At 30.9% G+C, this 15,955-nt stretch overlaps 1 protein-coding gene across 1 annotated transcript; it reads right to left on the reverse strand.

The window, feature by feature from the left end:
* Positions 1-2,001: 2,001 nt before the first annotated feature.
* Positions 2,002-4,112, reverse strand: LOC102614439 (deoxypodophyllotoxin synthase-like). Its single transcript, XM_006495256.3, has 3 exons — positions 3,676-4,112; positions 3,175-3,499; positions 2,002-2,446 (listed from the first exon to the last, which is right to left on the reverse strand). Exons 1-3 carry the CDS (start codon positions 4,050-4,052, stop codon positions 2,201-2,203), a joined length of 948 nt encoding a protein of 315 aa, XP_006495319.2. The 5' UTR covers positions 4,053-4,112; the 3' UTR covers positions 2,002-2,200.
* Positions 4,113-15,955: the final 11,843 nt, after the last annotated feature.

Raw genomic sequence — 15,955 nt, forward strand, 5'->3', positions numbered from 1 at the left:
AAATTCATGGGAGCTTGTATCAGGAATGGATTTAAATTCAGATTCTCTATTTTCCTTTATAAAGCAAAATTGATTTGTCAAGGTAGAATACCAACCTGCAATTTAATAACAATACAAGATTGATGTGGATCCAGTCGAATAAAATTTGAACTTACCTGACATGTCTGATTGTTCATTGAGGAGGTTTTCATTTCAATAATTGTACTTACAAATGGTGAATTCTTGATGTCCTAATAATATCTCCGAGGACCATTTCAAATCCTTTTCTAACATTATAATTTTTTTATCAAGTTGCTAAGTACTCTATTAATAAATTAATTCAAATTGACATCAACACTGGATAAGAAAAATAAAAGAAATTCAAAGAAATGTTATCTGAAGGAGACTTGAACGATGAGCACTATATTAGTATTATGCATTATGTGACGCATTGTATTTAGACGTGTCCAGTTGATACTAGCGGGAGAAAAAATGAAAAAAAATTCATGGGGCAACAACATTTTATAACAAAACAGTACCTAGGTAATTATATCATTTTTTTTTTCAGATTGCATATAATATAAGCCAAGTCTTCGGGCTTAACACATACAATTTTGAATTATTATTATTATTATTATTATTATTATTATTATTATTATTATGGAGCCGTATTTTTATTGGAGTTGTTTTTTTTATTAATTCTCATGCAACCAAAAAGCTTTCCATAATAATCAATAAGCGTTTATTTTTGTTTCATTTTTTGATCTTAAGATACGGACGAGTAAAGTTTAAATTAAATTTTTAATTTCCTTTTTTTTTTTTAGAATTTAGATATAAGTGACTAGTTAAAGAAAGCTGCTTAAAAACTATTAAGCTAGACCCTTGGAACAAGCACAACAGTTGCCATGTATTTGATATGTTCTCACTTGGCTGCAAAAACTTATGATCATGCACACGTATTTATAAGTGCTTCTATTTTTCAAATATATTTCTTAATCTACTGGCCAAATATAATCTTATTGTACATTGAAAACTTCCGTGCATCCTCAACTAACGATTTTTTCTCCTAATTGTGTCGTGGCTGGCTTTCTATTTCGGAAAATTAATCATTTTTTAGCATTGCTTTACCATAAGAGTGGGACTATTAGCATCCCCGTAATTTTCTTTTCAAACTTTTTTTTTTTTTTTGTGAAAACTTACTTTATTTCCCAATAGACCCTTTTCATTTTTTTAGTTTCTTTTCCGATTCAAAAAGAAAAAAATTCAGTTTCTTCGTAACGACTCTTATTGCAGATTTTCTTTTTACAAATTTCTAAATGATCAAATCATATATATTTAACTACAAAAAAATCATATATATTATGTGTGTGTTTCTTAATTAAGTAGAATTAAAAATGGACTCAAATAGTTATTATTGAATTTTTTTTTGATTAAAAAAAAGTTTAAAATGCAAAAGTGTTTGTAAAGAGACAAAAAATGTAAGAGATTTTGGTGCAGTTGTATAGGTATAAAGAGTTAGAGAAAGAAACATAAGGATATACTTACATTTATTTTGTCTTTTAATATAATCGTAACCGGAGAGAGGTTTTATAAGGAGAACTGAGAGCTGCCAATAGTTAAACTCTTACCATAAACGTGTTCAAAGTTAATCTATTTCGTTTGATCTCTTTATCTAACCATTTTGTTCAGGGCCCTATATAGCGCAACTCCTTTGGAAGGAAATAAACTTTCTTAATTGTTTATAAATAAATGATTTCAAGATTCAAAGTAACACTTTGGCCATGATATCAAAAGATATAAAACTAAGCATGATCATCAAAAGATTTAAAAGAAATTCAAATTGCTCAAAATGACACGTACGAAATATATATATATATATATATATTCTTCAGTTTTCTGTTGAGATCTATCCTGTAGAGGTACTCAAATTGGATCAGTGATCAATTTTTAGGTTTCGTTGTAAACCTAATTGGTTACTTCTAATTATGTAAATCAATAGTTCAAACCGCACTCAAAGGTAGGGCATTTCATATATATATATATATATATATAGTTCTGCTTAAATGCAGACGCACACCTTTACAATAAAATAGATCGCTTATATGGCAGTGTAAAGGCCTTTACATTGCCGTGCACACACAAATTAAGGAAAGTAATTGACCCAAAATAGATAATTAATGCATATACTCTAAACAGTACTGTTCTAGTCGAGCAGAGATGTTCAAACACTGCAGTAGGCTTTGGCAGTGCACTCAGCCTTTTGACCTTCTTCTGTTAAATAATAACGAAGCAATCCAAAGTGTTCGAACGACTTAAATTTCAAGGGATGTTCATCGTCAACCAACTCTTCCGGAATTTGTATTATTCCATCGTTGAATGTAAACAGTCCAAGTGAGTATCTTGCCTGCTTGATCCCATTCAGAATCACTCTATGCACTGGAGAATGTATCCTGCTGTTGCTCCACGCCTGATTATTCAGAAAACGCATGCAATTTAATAAGCTATGTGTTTAATTTGACAAGTTGATTTACTAATATTACTTTTTAAAAAAATTGAAAGATTGACACTTAGCTCCTTAATATTTCTCATTCTTACCATTCGAGTCTGATCTAATTCACTTTACATCAACGCAGTATACACAATTTAAAAATCAATTACATAATAATTACTTATAGCACAACTCCTGTGTATAGGGTTCTTAATTAATTACTTATTACATCATTGCCGTATACTTTCAATAATCCACAACTTTATTCTGAAAGATAAATGAAATTTTTAATCATAAAAACTCCGATCTAATTTTTATAAACATATCACATTATACTGATTGGAAGGTTTCAAGAAGAGAAGAACCTCCAAAAAGCCTAAGGAGTACTGTGTTGTAGCCTTGGGCCCTTAAATAAAAAAGATTCAGGAAAGTTAAGGGACCTATTCGAAATTTAAATAATTTCTTAGATAATTTTACGTTTTAGCCACCTCAGTTTCTATAAGATGAGTAGTATGGCCTCCTTAATTTTAAAGTTTTTTTATTTTTTATTTTTTTATTGTGCTACAATTTGAACATCATGAAGTTAATGAGTGATTTAAAAAATTAGGATCTTAAGTGATAAAAATGAGAAACAAGACTAAATAAGTAAGGACGTAACTGTCTTCTTCTTCCTAAAACAATATATATATGAAGAAAAGTTAACCTACCAAGAATGCGTCGCCTGCCAGGACTATAAAAGATGAAGGTGTGGGATCATCAAAGCCAATCCAGCAACCATCTTTTGTTCTTATTTCCAAACCATTAACTTCATTTTGATGAAGTACTGTTATAAAACTCTTATCTGTATGAACATCACAACCCAAATTCTTTTCGTTCGTCTCAGGACATCTATATTTCATGATTCTAAGTAGGTAAGTGCTCGATTCAAGGACGGAGTCATAGTACTTGTCCACGCCATAGCTTTCAAATACCATTCTCTTAACCATTTGCTCCAATTCCGACACAAGCCTTGAGTATGACACCACAGTTTTACTACAGAGCATTAAGCACAAAGTGATCAATAGTAAAGGCACGATTAATTTGGGATTTAAGTGCTGTTTCTTTTAATCTACACGCGCGCCACTATTGGTAACAATAGTTATGATTTTAAAATTAAGTTGAAGTATAATAGGCTAGCTATAAATGTTGCGTAATGAAAATACACATACCAGAAATTTTCATTCCCTTCAGGCCAAATGAGATTGGTGAAATTTTGAGTTCCTTCAATGGTATTTGCATAATCGACGCCCATGCCTTCGTAGATTGCTGGGACTAAGGGGTTGTTTCCGAGATAGCCGTAATATGGCTTTTCGGAAACATTCTTTTCTTTGATCTCTATTGGCAGATTAAACAACTCTTCGGCCGCAGAAAAAATTGCATTGTGAAGTTCTAAAGAAACTTCATCATATAGTGCCACAAAGCATCCGAACTCCTCGAGTGCTTCTCTAACTTTCCTGCTTGTGCCTAACCAAGAACTTGCTCCAGGCTTGAAATTTTCCTTGGACAGGTTCACAACAGGAAGCTTGGGAACTGACAAGGATCCCATAATTTTGATTTAATTTAAAATTAAATTATTTTACCTGATCACTAAATTAACAAGGTTTAATTCTTCTCTTGATTATGGACCACGGAGGGTTACATCAACATGCTGATGTATTTATAAAGTTTTAGTGATGCGCTATGTACTGTCACAATAAAAGGACAAATAGATGGATATGGTACATAAAATGACAGGATTATTCGATTATATCATGGTTCCCGGCATTACATATGTTTGCAAAAATTGGTTTCTAGTGAAACGAATATATCAAGAGAGTAGAAAATGATCATTTGTGGCGGCTACTAGACAGAATGTATTATCCAATACTTTACAGGTGGCGTGCTTAGAAATACACACTAAAAATGTCAATAAGCTTACATATTAACCAATCAGCGTTGGGTTGGGTTCTAGAAATTAACTAAAAACGATTGTTGTAATTGAAGTAACAATCTCTCAATTATGTATGTTTGTGAACATATTAGTGTATATAATGATTGGTGAATTTGATTAAATTTGAAGAATTGAATGAGATAATTAAAATATGCTGATGGTCTTTGGGATGATTTTAAAAGTAATATTCTACTGAGAACTTTTGTATATTTTTTTAAGTACTGATATTCAAATAAAAAAATAAATTAAATAAAATACCGACAAAAACAATGTTAAACCACGATCAGTTAACACATTTAATTACTGATATGTAAAGTGGACCTAATATATAAAAATCACTTTTGTCAACATTTTGTCATTTTATTATTTAAAAATAAATAAATCTATAATTGAAGTTAAATTAAAAAGAATTTTAGACAAACAACAAACGCTTTAACGTAAATTAATTACCCAAATACCCATAAAATATAAAATTGTTGGGGATGGGGGGTGTTATGAGATTACAAAAGATGCGGGCGGGAAATATTGGGTCCTCTGAATGAATAATCAAGATCGCCAAAGGTATTGGCCTTTTGGATGGATCCCCATTGGACGGCCTGTGATTTAGGACTTTTGGGCCATTAACAGCCTCTTCGTTTGAGCTTAGGTTTGAGCTCCTCCTACACCTTCACGCCACTCAAATTATTGTGATAAGGTAGGTGCCCTCAATTAATTAAGAAGTGGTAACAATTAATTTTATTTTAATTCCTATATTTTCCTTAGATAAAATTATTAAAATGGATATATCTCTTTTTCAGTCTTTCCTTCTTACAAACTTCCAATCCCTTAGCTTGTAGATCTTTAGCAATTGGTAGCAATGGTGTAATCACATTTGTAAAGGTTAACGGTTCAGCCATTGTTGCAACCATAAAAAGTAAGTGCCACTTCGGTTGCTTGAAACTAAAATAGACGCCACTTCGGCCTTGGCCGAAGTGGTGGGCTGCTGCCCTCACAAGCATTGTGAGGGCAGCGGTTCTAGCCCCCACAAAAGCATTGTGGGGGCTAAATGTTCTTTATATCCTTCTCCCATGCGAAATGCAAGTGGAGTATGGACATCCTCTCTTGTGAGGGGTTATTTGTATTGGGCATGTACTTCATAGAATTCATTGTAATAATGTAAGTCCCAATCATGTATATCTGATTGTAAATATCAGTGTAATACCTCTGCTACAATAAGCAGTTGTTGTAAATATCTGTGTAATGCAGTAATCTGATGATTAATCAGTCTAAAAAAAAAAAGAAACTAAAATAGACAAATATTACACCAAGCCGACAATGTACGGCTATTAACACCACGCGGTTAAAGAAATACTCAATTATGCTTGGATTAGATTATAATTAATGAGCGAGCTTTGGAGTTAAATCGGTGAAGTGTGTGAAAACTAATAACAAGGATAAATTGGGGATTATATGGAGTACATTGAAAGAGAATTTTTTTTTTAAAATTTTGGATGGGGTTAATTGGTTAATAGGGATTAGTGATATTTTTTGAAGGGTTTAAATATCACTACTCTTAATTAAGTGTTTCGCTTGCTAGAAATCCTCCTAGACCATAGAATATTAATTATGTTCCATTTGTTTAATTTAACCGGTTGTCTAAGTCTTGTTAACATCTAATCAAGTGAAATCTCGATCTTATGATATCACCAATTTAAATAAACAGAACTTCTATCTCTATTATTATTATTATTTCCTTAAAGATATAAGGGTATTATATTCATAGGTTTCATCAGCATATTGAATAAATAGATTTCAATTTCCAATCTACCATATATTTTAAATACGCAGGCTAAGCGGTCCATAACCTTAAGGTGGTCCTTCTTTTCATATTTATTGAACTTTAGCTTGGCGCAATCACTTTCATGTCATTAACAAGATATTAATTAATCCACAAAACAAAGCAGTACGAATCTTCGATTGTCACCTATGTCATTAATTGAAAAAATAAAAACCAAAGTATATATCTTTCAACTTGTTTGGAGTTATTAATGCATCATTTAGGCATCCCACAAGAGCCTCCCCTTCAGTTTTGATTAATGACAAAGGCAAAATTTTTGTTTTGCTGACTCTTTTGTGGTCCTTTGAAACAATGTTCTTTCAGGACCACAATTAAATTTGAGTAATTATATTAGTAATTTTAGTTCTCCCTATCAATCATCAAAATACAAATTGATTTTTCAGTTGAGATTGGCTCAGTCATCCTAAAATTAGGATTCATTTGAATATATTGATTGAAAAAGAAATGTGATAATAACATAAACATCTCATTATCTGATAAATTATATTAGGTGAGAGATCTTTTATAATTTATACAATTAAGGGGTCATTCCATTAAAATTGAATAAAAAATAAAGATGAAAATAATTAACTTTAGTACTCTTCTCCTTCTCAAGTCCTCCTATGGTTTGAAGAAGGGCTTCACATTAGTCGCTGGTTGCAAGTACATAACCAGCGCTCTAGACATTTGCTTACCTTTTATGGTTTCTTTTGTTAGGCTTTTCCTTAATTTGTTCTCTGTAATTTATTATTTATTTTTTAATTATTTTTATTATTTATTTTGTTTTTGTTGGTTGTGTTTATTTTTTGACTTGGAGATTTTAGTCTATGTCTCCCTCCAAATATATTTTCTTTTAGTTTATTTAATTTACATATAAGTGAATCCTGCCTAACTCCCATCCCATGGTGGTTTCCATTAAAAAAAAAAAAAAGTTCTCCTATGACAGAGACATACTACCAAAAAATTGCTTGAACAATTTTGATTACAACTTCTACGAAGTATAATTTGTTTATGCTTTACTTGTTCATCATTAGTTTTTATTGTAGTTATTAATATAATTGTTAATTTTTCATTTACGTCGCTATCTATTTTTTACTATATATGATCTAAATTATGTTACAAGACATTGATGGAGATTTTGATCGAGATGTCACATCCTCATAGAAAATTTGTTCGAGATGTCACATCCTTAGAAAAATTCAGAAAAACAGAATTAGTAACATTATGGTCAAAATCAATACTGTATAGCATCATATTATGATCCTAAAACTATGATGTTAAAACATCTCAATCGACCATTATGATCAATAAACCAATGTTGGGCTTACTTACCAGATTAGAGAATCAGAATTCGAAATTGAAATTATTAACAACGTTTACTTCACAAATTAGAGTTGGGAATTAAGATTGCAATCGGAATCATGGGAGTCAACACAATTTGGGAATGAGGAATGAGAGATTCATTCCCATGATAGGCTTGGGGATGAGTCTCTCATTCTTAGGATTGATCACTTTGCCTCCCCAAAATTAAAAATGTCCACTTTGTCCTAATTTATAATCAATTAATATATTAATAAAAATAATTATTAATAATTATAATTTTTGAATAAATAATTACAATAATTAATATATTATAATAAATACTAATAATATTATTATAATTAATTCATATATTTTTATTAACTAATTAATATAATTATTACTACTAATTAATATACTAATATATTATTAACAATAATTATTAATAACTATAATTTTCAAATAAATAATCACAATAATTAATATATTATTATTATAATTAATTAAGATACTATTATAATAATTATTAATATTATTATAATTAATTATATTTTTTATTAAATAATTAATATAATCATTACTATTAATTAATATATTAATATATTTTTAACAATATTTATTAATAATTATAATTTTTGAATAAATAATCACAATAATTAATCTATTATTATTAATATTTATTAATTAAATTAATATTCTATTATAATAATTACTAATATCGTTATTATAATTAATTCATCTATTATTATTAACTAATTAATATAATTATTACTATTAATTAATATACTAATATATTATTAACAATAATTATTAATAATTATAATTTTTGAATAAATAATCACAATAATTAAAATATTATTATTATTAATCATTTTTATAATAATAAAAATCACAAATAATAATAATATTTATTATTAATTAAGGCATTTTAGCCACCCAAAGCTAATCCAATTGAACCAACGTGTGCATGTCCATGTGTGCCCCGATGCAACTAAATTCGCACAGCCCAAACCCGTGCGCCAAAACATACCCCGCAGGTGCAGAATTTTTCACGGTCAATTTTATAAAGAAAATTATTTGATGTGGCGTGCGGCAATTATGTTACAGTGACTGACACACTTTTTCATATTCATATTCATATCTACAGGCTGCAGCTGCCACTCAAAATCAAAGCTAATCCTTCCAGAAAAGATATGTTCTGATTTCGGAATACCAAAAACGACCAGGAGAACCCAGAGAAATATCATACTTGGATCTTAATGAAGCCTATTGTGGGTTAAAGCCAATTCGGCCTAATAAACCAAGTCATTTACTTGAGGAATATGCTTTTCTTTTCTTTTCTTTTCTTTTTTTAATTACAACTGTATATGTAAATAATAATAAAAAAAACACAAAGATAGAATATCATTATTAGAAAATAAAAAATTTCAATACAAGACAAGATTTTTTTTTTTGGTACCTATGTGTTAATTTAGAGCAAATGTTTTGACATTACTAATGCAATGGATACTGAAATATAGCACAAAATGTAGTTCAAAAGACACAAAAGATTAAGAAAAAAATTCTTATCTTGTACTAACTTTTTTTTTTTTAATCTTGTATTGATGATGTGCTTTTTTTTATACATATCAAATTATTTTTAATATTTAAAGTATGTATATATTACAATATAGAGTCTACTATGGTATGTTTACTTATTGAATTAGGAAATATCAATGATTCTCATTTTATTGATAGTGTTTATTTGCTAAAAATATAAAGGAATATGAATACATTTTAGGTGGGACAAACAAATTTGAGAATAAGGAATATTAATCTCATTAACATAAGGAGGCGAAATGAAAATTGGCGAATGAAAATGGGGAATGAATAATATTTTTACCCTTAAACAAAAATAAAAAATATTTTTACTGCATTTAAATAAATAATAATAATTATTATTATTATAAATAAAATAATTATAATAATTATTAATATTATAATACTAATTGCCATTATTTTATTATATTATTATAACAATGGTAATAATATTTGTAGTAAAAACATTTAATCTTTATTTTTTTAGTAAACAAATACATAATTGTAACTGGGGGTGGGCAAAATACCCGACCCGACCCGATCACACCCGAACCGACCCGAAAAATTTCAGGTTCAAATCGGATCGGGTTATAAAAGAAACCCGATCGGGTTGTGATTGGATCGGGTTTTGTGTATGTATTTACCCGATCCGATCTGAAAACCAGATCGGGTTGCTTTAAAAAAAGAACTAAATCCAAACACACGCACGCTACACACACAAATCACATATTCACATTTCACAATACATACACAATAACACAAACACAAGTCGGGCACACACACAGAAACGATTACAAACACACACAATAACACATTAACAACAGCACACGCAGCAGTAACAGCCCACTGCCAATGACAGGCGACGTACACGGCCACTCACCCACCACCCACAGCCTCCCTCACTCGCAGCCCACTGCCGACAGCCAACCCCCATTCTCCCCCAAACAAACGAAACATAAACACACACACAACCGAAGCTGACGCTAACCGAAGGCGAGAGCCAATGCCAGACGCAACAACCGTCGAGATCCGACGCCAACCGAAGCTGCTCCGCGAGGATCGTGACCCGATTTGCCGATCTACGGCTACGAAGTACCAGATCTGATGTGCCACCTCCGTGCCTTTAATCCTCCACCATCGCCCAATCCAATTCAACGTCTATTCGAACCCAGCAAACGACAATCCGAATTTTGGCTTTTGACTTTGGGTTTTGGAAGCTTTGATCCTTCGATAGTGATGGTATAGATGTATATTATATATTATGTGTGAAAGATTAATGTTTAATTGGTATTTGGTGGTTGTTAATAATAGGTAATTATGTATTGTTGAATTTCACCCAACCCGAATAATCCAAATTAACTCAAATCTAACCCAAACTGTATTTAACCTGCATCCGATCCGATTCGAATTTAACCCAATTTTTTTATCCGATCTGAATATCGGGTTATAGGTTCGGGTTGAGTTTGGATGAATTTTCATCCAATCCGATCAACCCAAAACCCGATCGGGTTGATCCGAACCCGATTTTGCCCACCCCTAATTGTAACTAAAGGTATTTTAGTAACTTGTAATAACTCATTTTGATTACAAGACAAAGTAAACATATCAATGGAAATAAAATGCATTTAAATTCCAATTCCTATAATTCAAATAAATAACTTATTATAATACTCAATTTTTATTCTAATTTCAGTCGATTCATATTCCAATCTGTTTCGATCCTGGGGAAGTGACCGTACCATAGAAAGTATAAAAACATGCACTTATGGAGTGTTTAGTGGTATTACTAATTCATGGGATTGGATTATTTCAGGTCTTATTTCGGTCCAATCTAATGTTTAGACAATAATAGGATAGGATAAAAATAAAAATTATTTATGGTGGATCCTATCTTGGACCCTTCATAAAGTGCCCAAATAATGCCTCAACTTGTGCCATGGGAGTATAAAGTAATTGTATTAAAGTTATTCAATCTAATTATAACTTAGATTATCTAATTATCAAAAAAAAATTTAATAAATAAAAATTAACTTTATTAATGATATTAAAAATCAATAAAATTAATTTTGATATTGTGTTTTAATTAATAATAACATGGAAAAATCTTTTGTAGTGAAAAAAATGTATATTATTAGATGTAAAAATCATTTAAATATTTATTAATTAAATTTATGTTGTCATTGAAATATTTAATTAACTTTTTAAATTTCTTTTAATATATCATTATTATTTATTATTTATAAATAAAAATATATAATCATATCTAATCCAACATTACTAAATATAACCTTATCTAAACCAATCATATACTATCCCTAGGGAAGGCAATGGGGAGGGGAGGGGAGGGGACCGATCTCCCCGTACCCATCCCCGATAATTTGCGTATGTCCCCGTCCCCTCCCCCTCCCCGTCAGAATTACTTGAAAGAATTCACATTCCCTCCCCGAATAATAACAGGGGATCCCTGAGGGTCCCCGGTCCCCGAATAATTAATACATTTTTTTTCGATTTTGAGTTAATCATATTAAAATAAAAAATTTAAATAAAAGTAAAGTTCGAAATATATCTTACATTAATATCTATTACAAAAGTCACATACATTAAATTAGTAAGTAACGCAACATGCAAGGGATACAAATTTCTTTTGCAAACTATCATGAACAAATTAATAGTCTAATACAAAATTGTTACAAATAAAATCGAATTTAGATTCAAAATTAACTTTTTCAATGGTGGCATGGGCACTTTATAAATGTTGACTATTCTCTTTACAACACAATAGTTAAATCGGAGCAAATCAAAAGCAAATATTAGATTAGATTAGATTAGATATTAAAATTGTGATTCGTTGTGGGCAATTATAACATCTAAAAATAAATAAAAAATAGATTTAAGTTTAAAATATTTAAAGAATATTAAAATTAAAAAAATGTTTGGTTATTAGAATCTACTCGGTCTTTTTAATGTCCTAAATAAAAATTTAGGACTTTAATTAGTTAATTAGGCCTAAAAGTTTAATAATATAAATATTTTGATATTTTTTATTTTTACCAATATTTATAATTTTATAATTTATTTACTAGTAATTTTAAAAAATTAAAATGGGGAAATGGGTAGGGGATGGGGATTCCACCTCATCCCCGTCCCCTCCCTAAATAAGAAATTGGGTAAAAAAATTTCCCCATCCCCTCCCCGAATAAGAAATTGGGTATGAAATTATCCCAATACCCTCCCCGAATGGGGAAAATCCCCGAGGGTACCCGTCCCCGTGGGGATTTTTGCCATCCCTAACTATCCCATCATATTCAATCCCATTTTACCTTGCATACCAAACACACCCTTATAGTACAACCCAAAAGTTTGTGTATTAGCTTAGAAATATGCTTTCACTAGTATTTGGAGAGATATATCTACTTTTTTTCTTAAAGGTTGGAATAGATTCCTAACGGCTTCAACTCACTACTTTGATGTTGAGGACGAGAGTCCACTATTGGGCTACAGGTCCAATAACTAAAATAGTAAAGCAATACAATCTAAAATTTTAGTTAACTGTCATTTACCCAAAATTTAATAGAATTTCGATAAAATTATATCAAATAAATTAATAACATCAAGTAAATAACAATTTTCACCAAACTCGACTTGGAGATAATGTGATAAATTTATAATTCAGTAAATTTAAAAGATAATAAAACTTTTCAAAAATTCCTATTTTATAGAACCCACCTACTATACAAATTACTAATTACCTAATTTGAAACTATATCCATATGATACGTCTATGTTAATAAAGCTTTACTTTTCAAAGTAATCACACCGTTTTCTCATTGATTATTAAACACATATATACAATAGGAGACTAACAAAATATTGTTACAGATCCTTAAAACTAGTGCTGTTATATTTACAGTTGAGAAAAGTTTGGAAGAAAATACAAAACTAAAAATATTTGAATAAGTGACAGTGAAGGATAATATAATTAGCTGTTATGCCCCCTCAAGATGGCGCTCGAGAGAGAAGTCCAATCTTGACCTTGAGATGGCGGAAACGGGCATGTGGAAGAGGTTTGGTGAGAGCATCGGCTATTTGATATGTAGAAGACACATGAGTGACACGAAGAGCACACGTTAGACTTGATCTCGGATGAAATGAAAGTCAATAGCAACATGATTCATCCTTGAATGGAAAATGGGATTAGAACAGAGTTGAGTGGCCCCTATGTTATCACAATATATCACTGGACAGCTGGAAAGCGTAACACTAAGATCAAATAAGAGATAGCAAATCCAATTTAGTTCAGCAGCTGTGTTTGCAACTGAAAGGTACTCAGCTTCAGTGGAAGATCTAGCAGCAGTTCTTTGTTTCTTAGAACTCCAGGACACGGGATTTCGACCAAGATAGACAATGTAAGCACTTGTGGAAGAGAAATCATCTTTGTCACCTGCCGAATCAGCATCAGAAAAGGCATGCAAATTTAAAGGGGAATCCCGGTAGAGTTTTAAGCCATCATCAATGGTACCAGATAAATAGCATAAGAGACGTTTAACAAAGACCGAATGCTCGGTCGTTGGACGATGCATATACTGAGAAAACTTGTTTACAGCAAAGGCAATATCAGGCCGTGTGATTAACAGATACTGAAGACTACTAATGACAACCCGGTACTCTGTAGGATTTGACAAGGAGGAGTCTGAGTGTAAGTGAAAAACTGGATGTGTTGGCATATGAGTAATAACAGATTTGGCATCTTGCATATTTGTTTTAGCGAGAATGTCCAGAATGTAACGCCTTTGAGAAAGCAACAGACCATGCTTGTTTGGAACCACTTCTACACCTAAAAAATAATTTAACGAACCCAGATCTTTGATAGAAAATCGTTGAGCAAGAATGTCCACAAAGTGATTGACCGTTGTCACATTGTCACCGGCTATTATTAAGTCGTCAACATAAACAACGAGATATATAAGATGGCCAGTAGCATTAAGTACAAATAGGGAGGTATCAGCATGTGAATTCTTAAAGCCAAATTGAATGAGAAAGGTTCGAAGTTCATGATACCAGGCCCGAGGGGCTTATTTAAGGCCATAAATTGCTTTGCTGAGTTTGCACACATAGGATGGATGGTCTTCATCAACAAAGCCTGGTGGTTGACTCATATAGACATTCTCGGAGAGGTGACCTTGTAGAAACGCATTATTTACATCAAGGTGTCACAAGGACCAGCCACAACTCAGAGCGATACTGAGAACAACACGAACGGTGGTGGGTTTAACCACATGGCTGAAAGTATAGTGGTAATCAATTCCTAGACATTGATGAAAATCTTTTGCAACGAAGCAAGCTTTATACCTATCAACAGAACCATCAGAATTTCGTTTAGTTCTAAAAATCCACTTACACCCGACGATATTATGACTTGATTCAGGTGGTACTAGCTCCCATGTTCCATTCAGCACCAAAGCATCATACTCGTCAAACATAGCCCGACGCCATTTTTTATCTTTGAGGGCTTGGGTCACTGTAGTGGGTTCAAAGTCAGTCGCTTTGGATAATTAGGCATGAAGATTTATTTTTTTAAGAGGTTTGTGAATGATATTGACACAACTTAAAAGTAATTTTTAACTCTCAAGTATAAGAGTGCCTTGTTGTATTATAACTCGGTGAGTCCGAGGTCGATCCATAGAGAAAAGATTTAATTTGTTTATTTTATTTTAACTAAAAATTGAAATTAAAACTTAAATATAAACAACTTAATTTAAATTAAACTATAAAATTGAACTAGTTAGGGTTATGGATCCACTCTTAGAAGTAAATAAAACTTAATAAATTCTTTTTGCCAATTTTTTTTTAGATTTATTACCGAAAAGATTAATTATATAAATTATTATTATTTTCCCTTTAATTTTATGATGGATTAAGTATTTATTGTGCCAAAATTTAATTTGTCTACAGTAAGTCAAAATACCATTTCACCATACCTTATATTAAGATCTTAAGAATTTATTGTGCCAAATTCATTTGTTTGTCTACAATAAATCAAAATTTCAAAATATAAAATATGTATAAAATTAAATAGAAAATAATTTAATTTATAAAATTAAAAGTAGAATTTGATTAAATCATATTTATTTCCTAAGAGTTTCACCTTCCCCTAACTAATATTATTTAGTTAAGCATAATTGAAATAAAAAGAAATATTAAAATTGAATTACTTATAATGAAAAGTAATAAAAACAACTAAAATTGAAAATAAAACTAATTTTATTTATAAAAATAATTATACAAAATATTAAAAACACACCTGAAAATCAAGATTATAAGGAGATGGAGAGAATTTTAGAAGAAGAGAGTTGTAGAGAGATGATTAAAAACATAAAATGAGGCTCTATTTATAGAAAAATAAATTCATAATCCAGTATGTTGCAGTCCATCATAAGCTTCATGCATGTGCTCCTCACAACCTTTAGATCAAGATCCAATGGCTGGTCAAACTTCAAAAGTCAACATCACACATGGTATCGTTTGACTCGTCCATTTGGCCAAAGAACAATTGAGATTTGGCGGGTTAATGGGTGGATCGGGTTGACCCAAATACAAAGATTCGGATCTTACAACTTGATTCACCAACCATTGCCACGTGGCACAATCATGACCATTGAATCATGAACGGTTGAGATTTAGTCAAAATTGCCAGCTATCCCATGCACTCATATCTATTGTAAGCTCATTTCATCATCCAATCAGTGCTCAGTTAACATAAAAAGTCAACATTTTTTACACAAGCCCAATTTTAAGCCGATTTTGACTGATCTTAAGGTTTTCAAAC

The sequence above is a fragment of the Citrus sinensis genome, chromosome 7, assembly GCF_022201045.2.
Source record: "Citrus sinensis cultivar Valencia sweet orange chromosome 7, DVS_A1.0, whole genome shotgun sequence".
NCBI classification, from domain to species: domain Eukaryota; kingdom Viridiplantae; phylum Streptophyta; class Magnoliopsida; order Sapindales; family Rutaceae; genus Citrus; species Citrus sinensis.

What these genes read in the sequence shown, in the direction of transcription:
- LOC102614439 (XM_006495256.3), bottom strand. Translation starts at nt 4,052, where the DNA reads ATGGGATCCTTGTCAGTTCCCAAGCTTCCTGTTGTGAACCTGTCCAAG. An exon ending in GAAGGGAATGAAAATTTCTG is followed by an intron (nt 3,500 to 3,675) that starts GTATGTGTATTT and finishes AATGCTCTGTAG; the next exon opens with TAAAACTGTGGTGTCATACT. An exon ending in TGGCAGGCGACGCATTCTTG is followed by an intron (nt 2,447 to 3,174) that starts GTAGGTTAACTT and finishes CTGAATAATCAG; the next exon opens with GCGTGGAGCAACAGCAGGAT.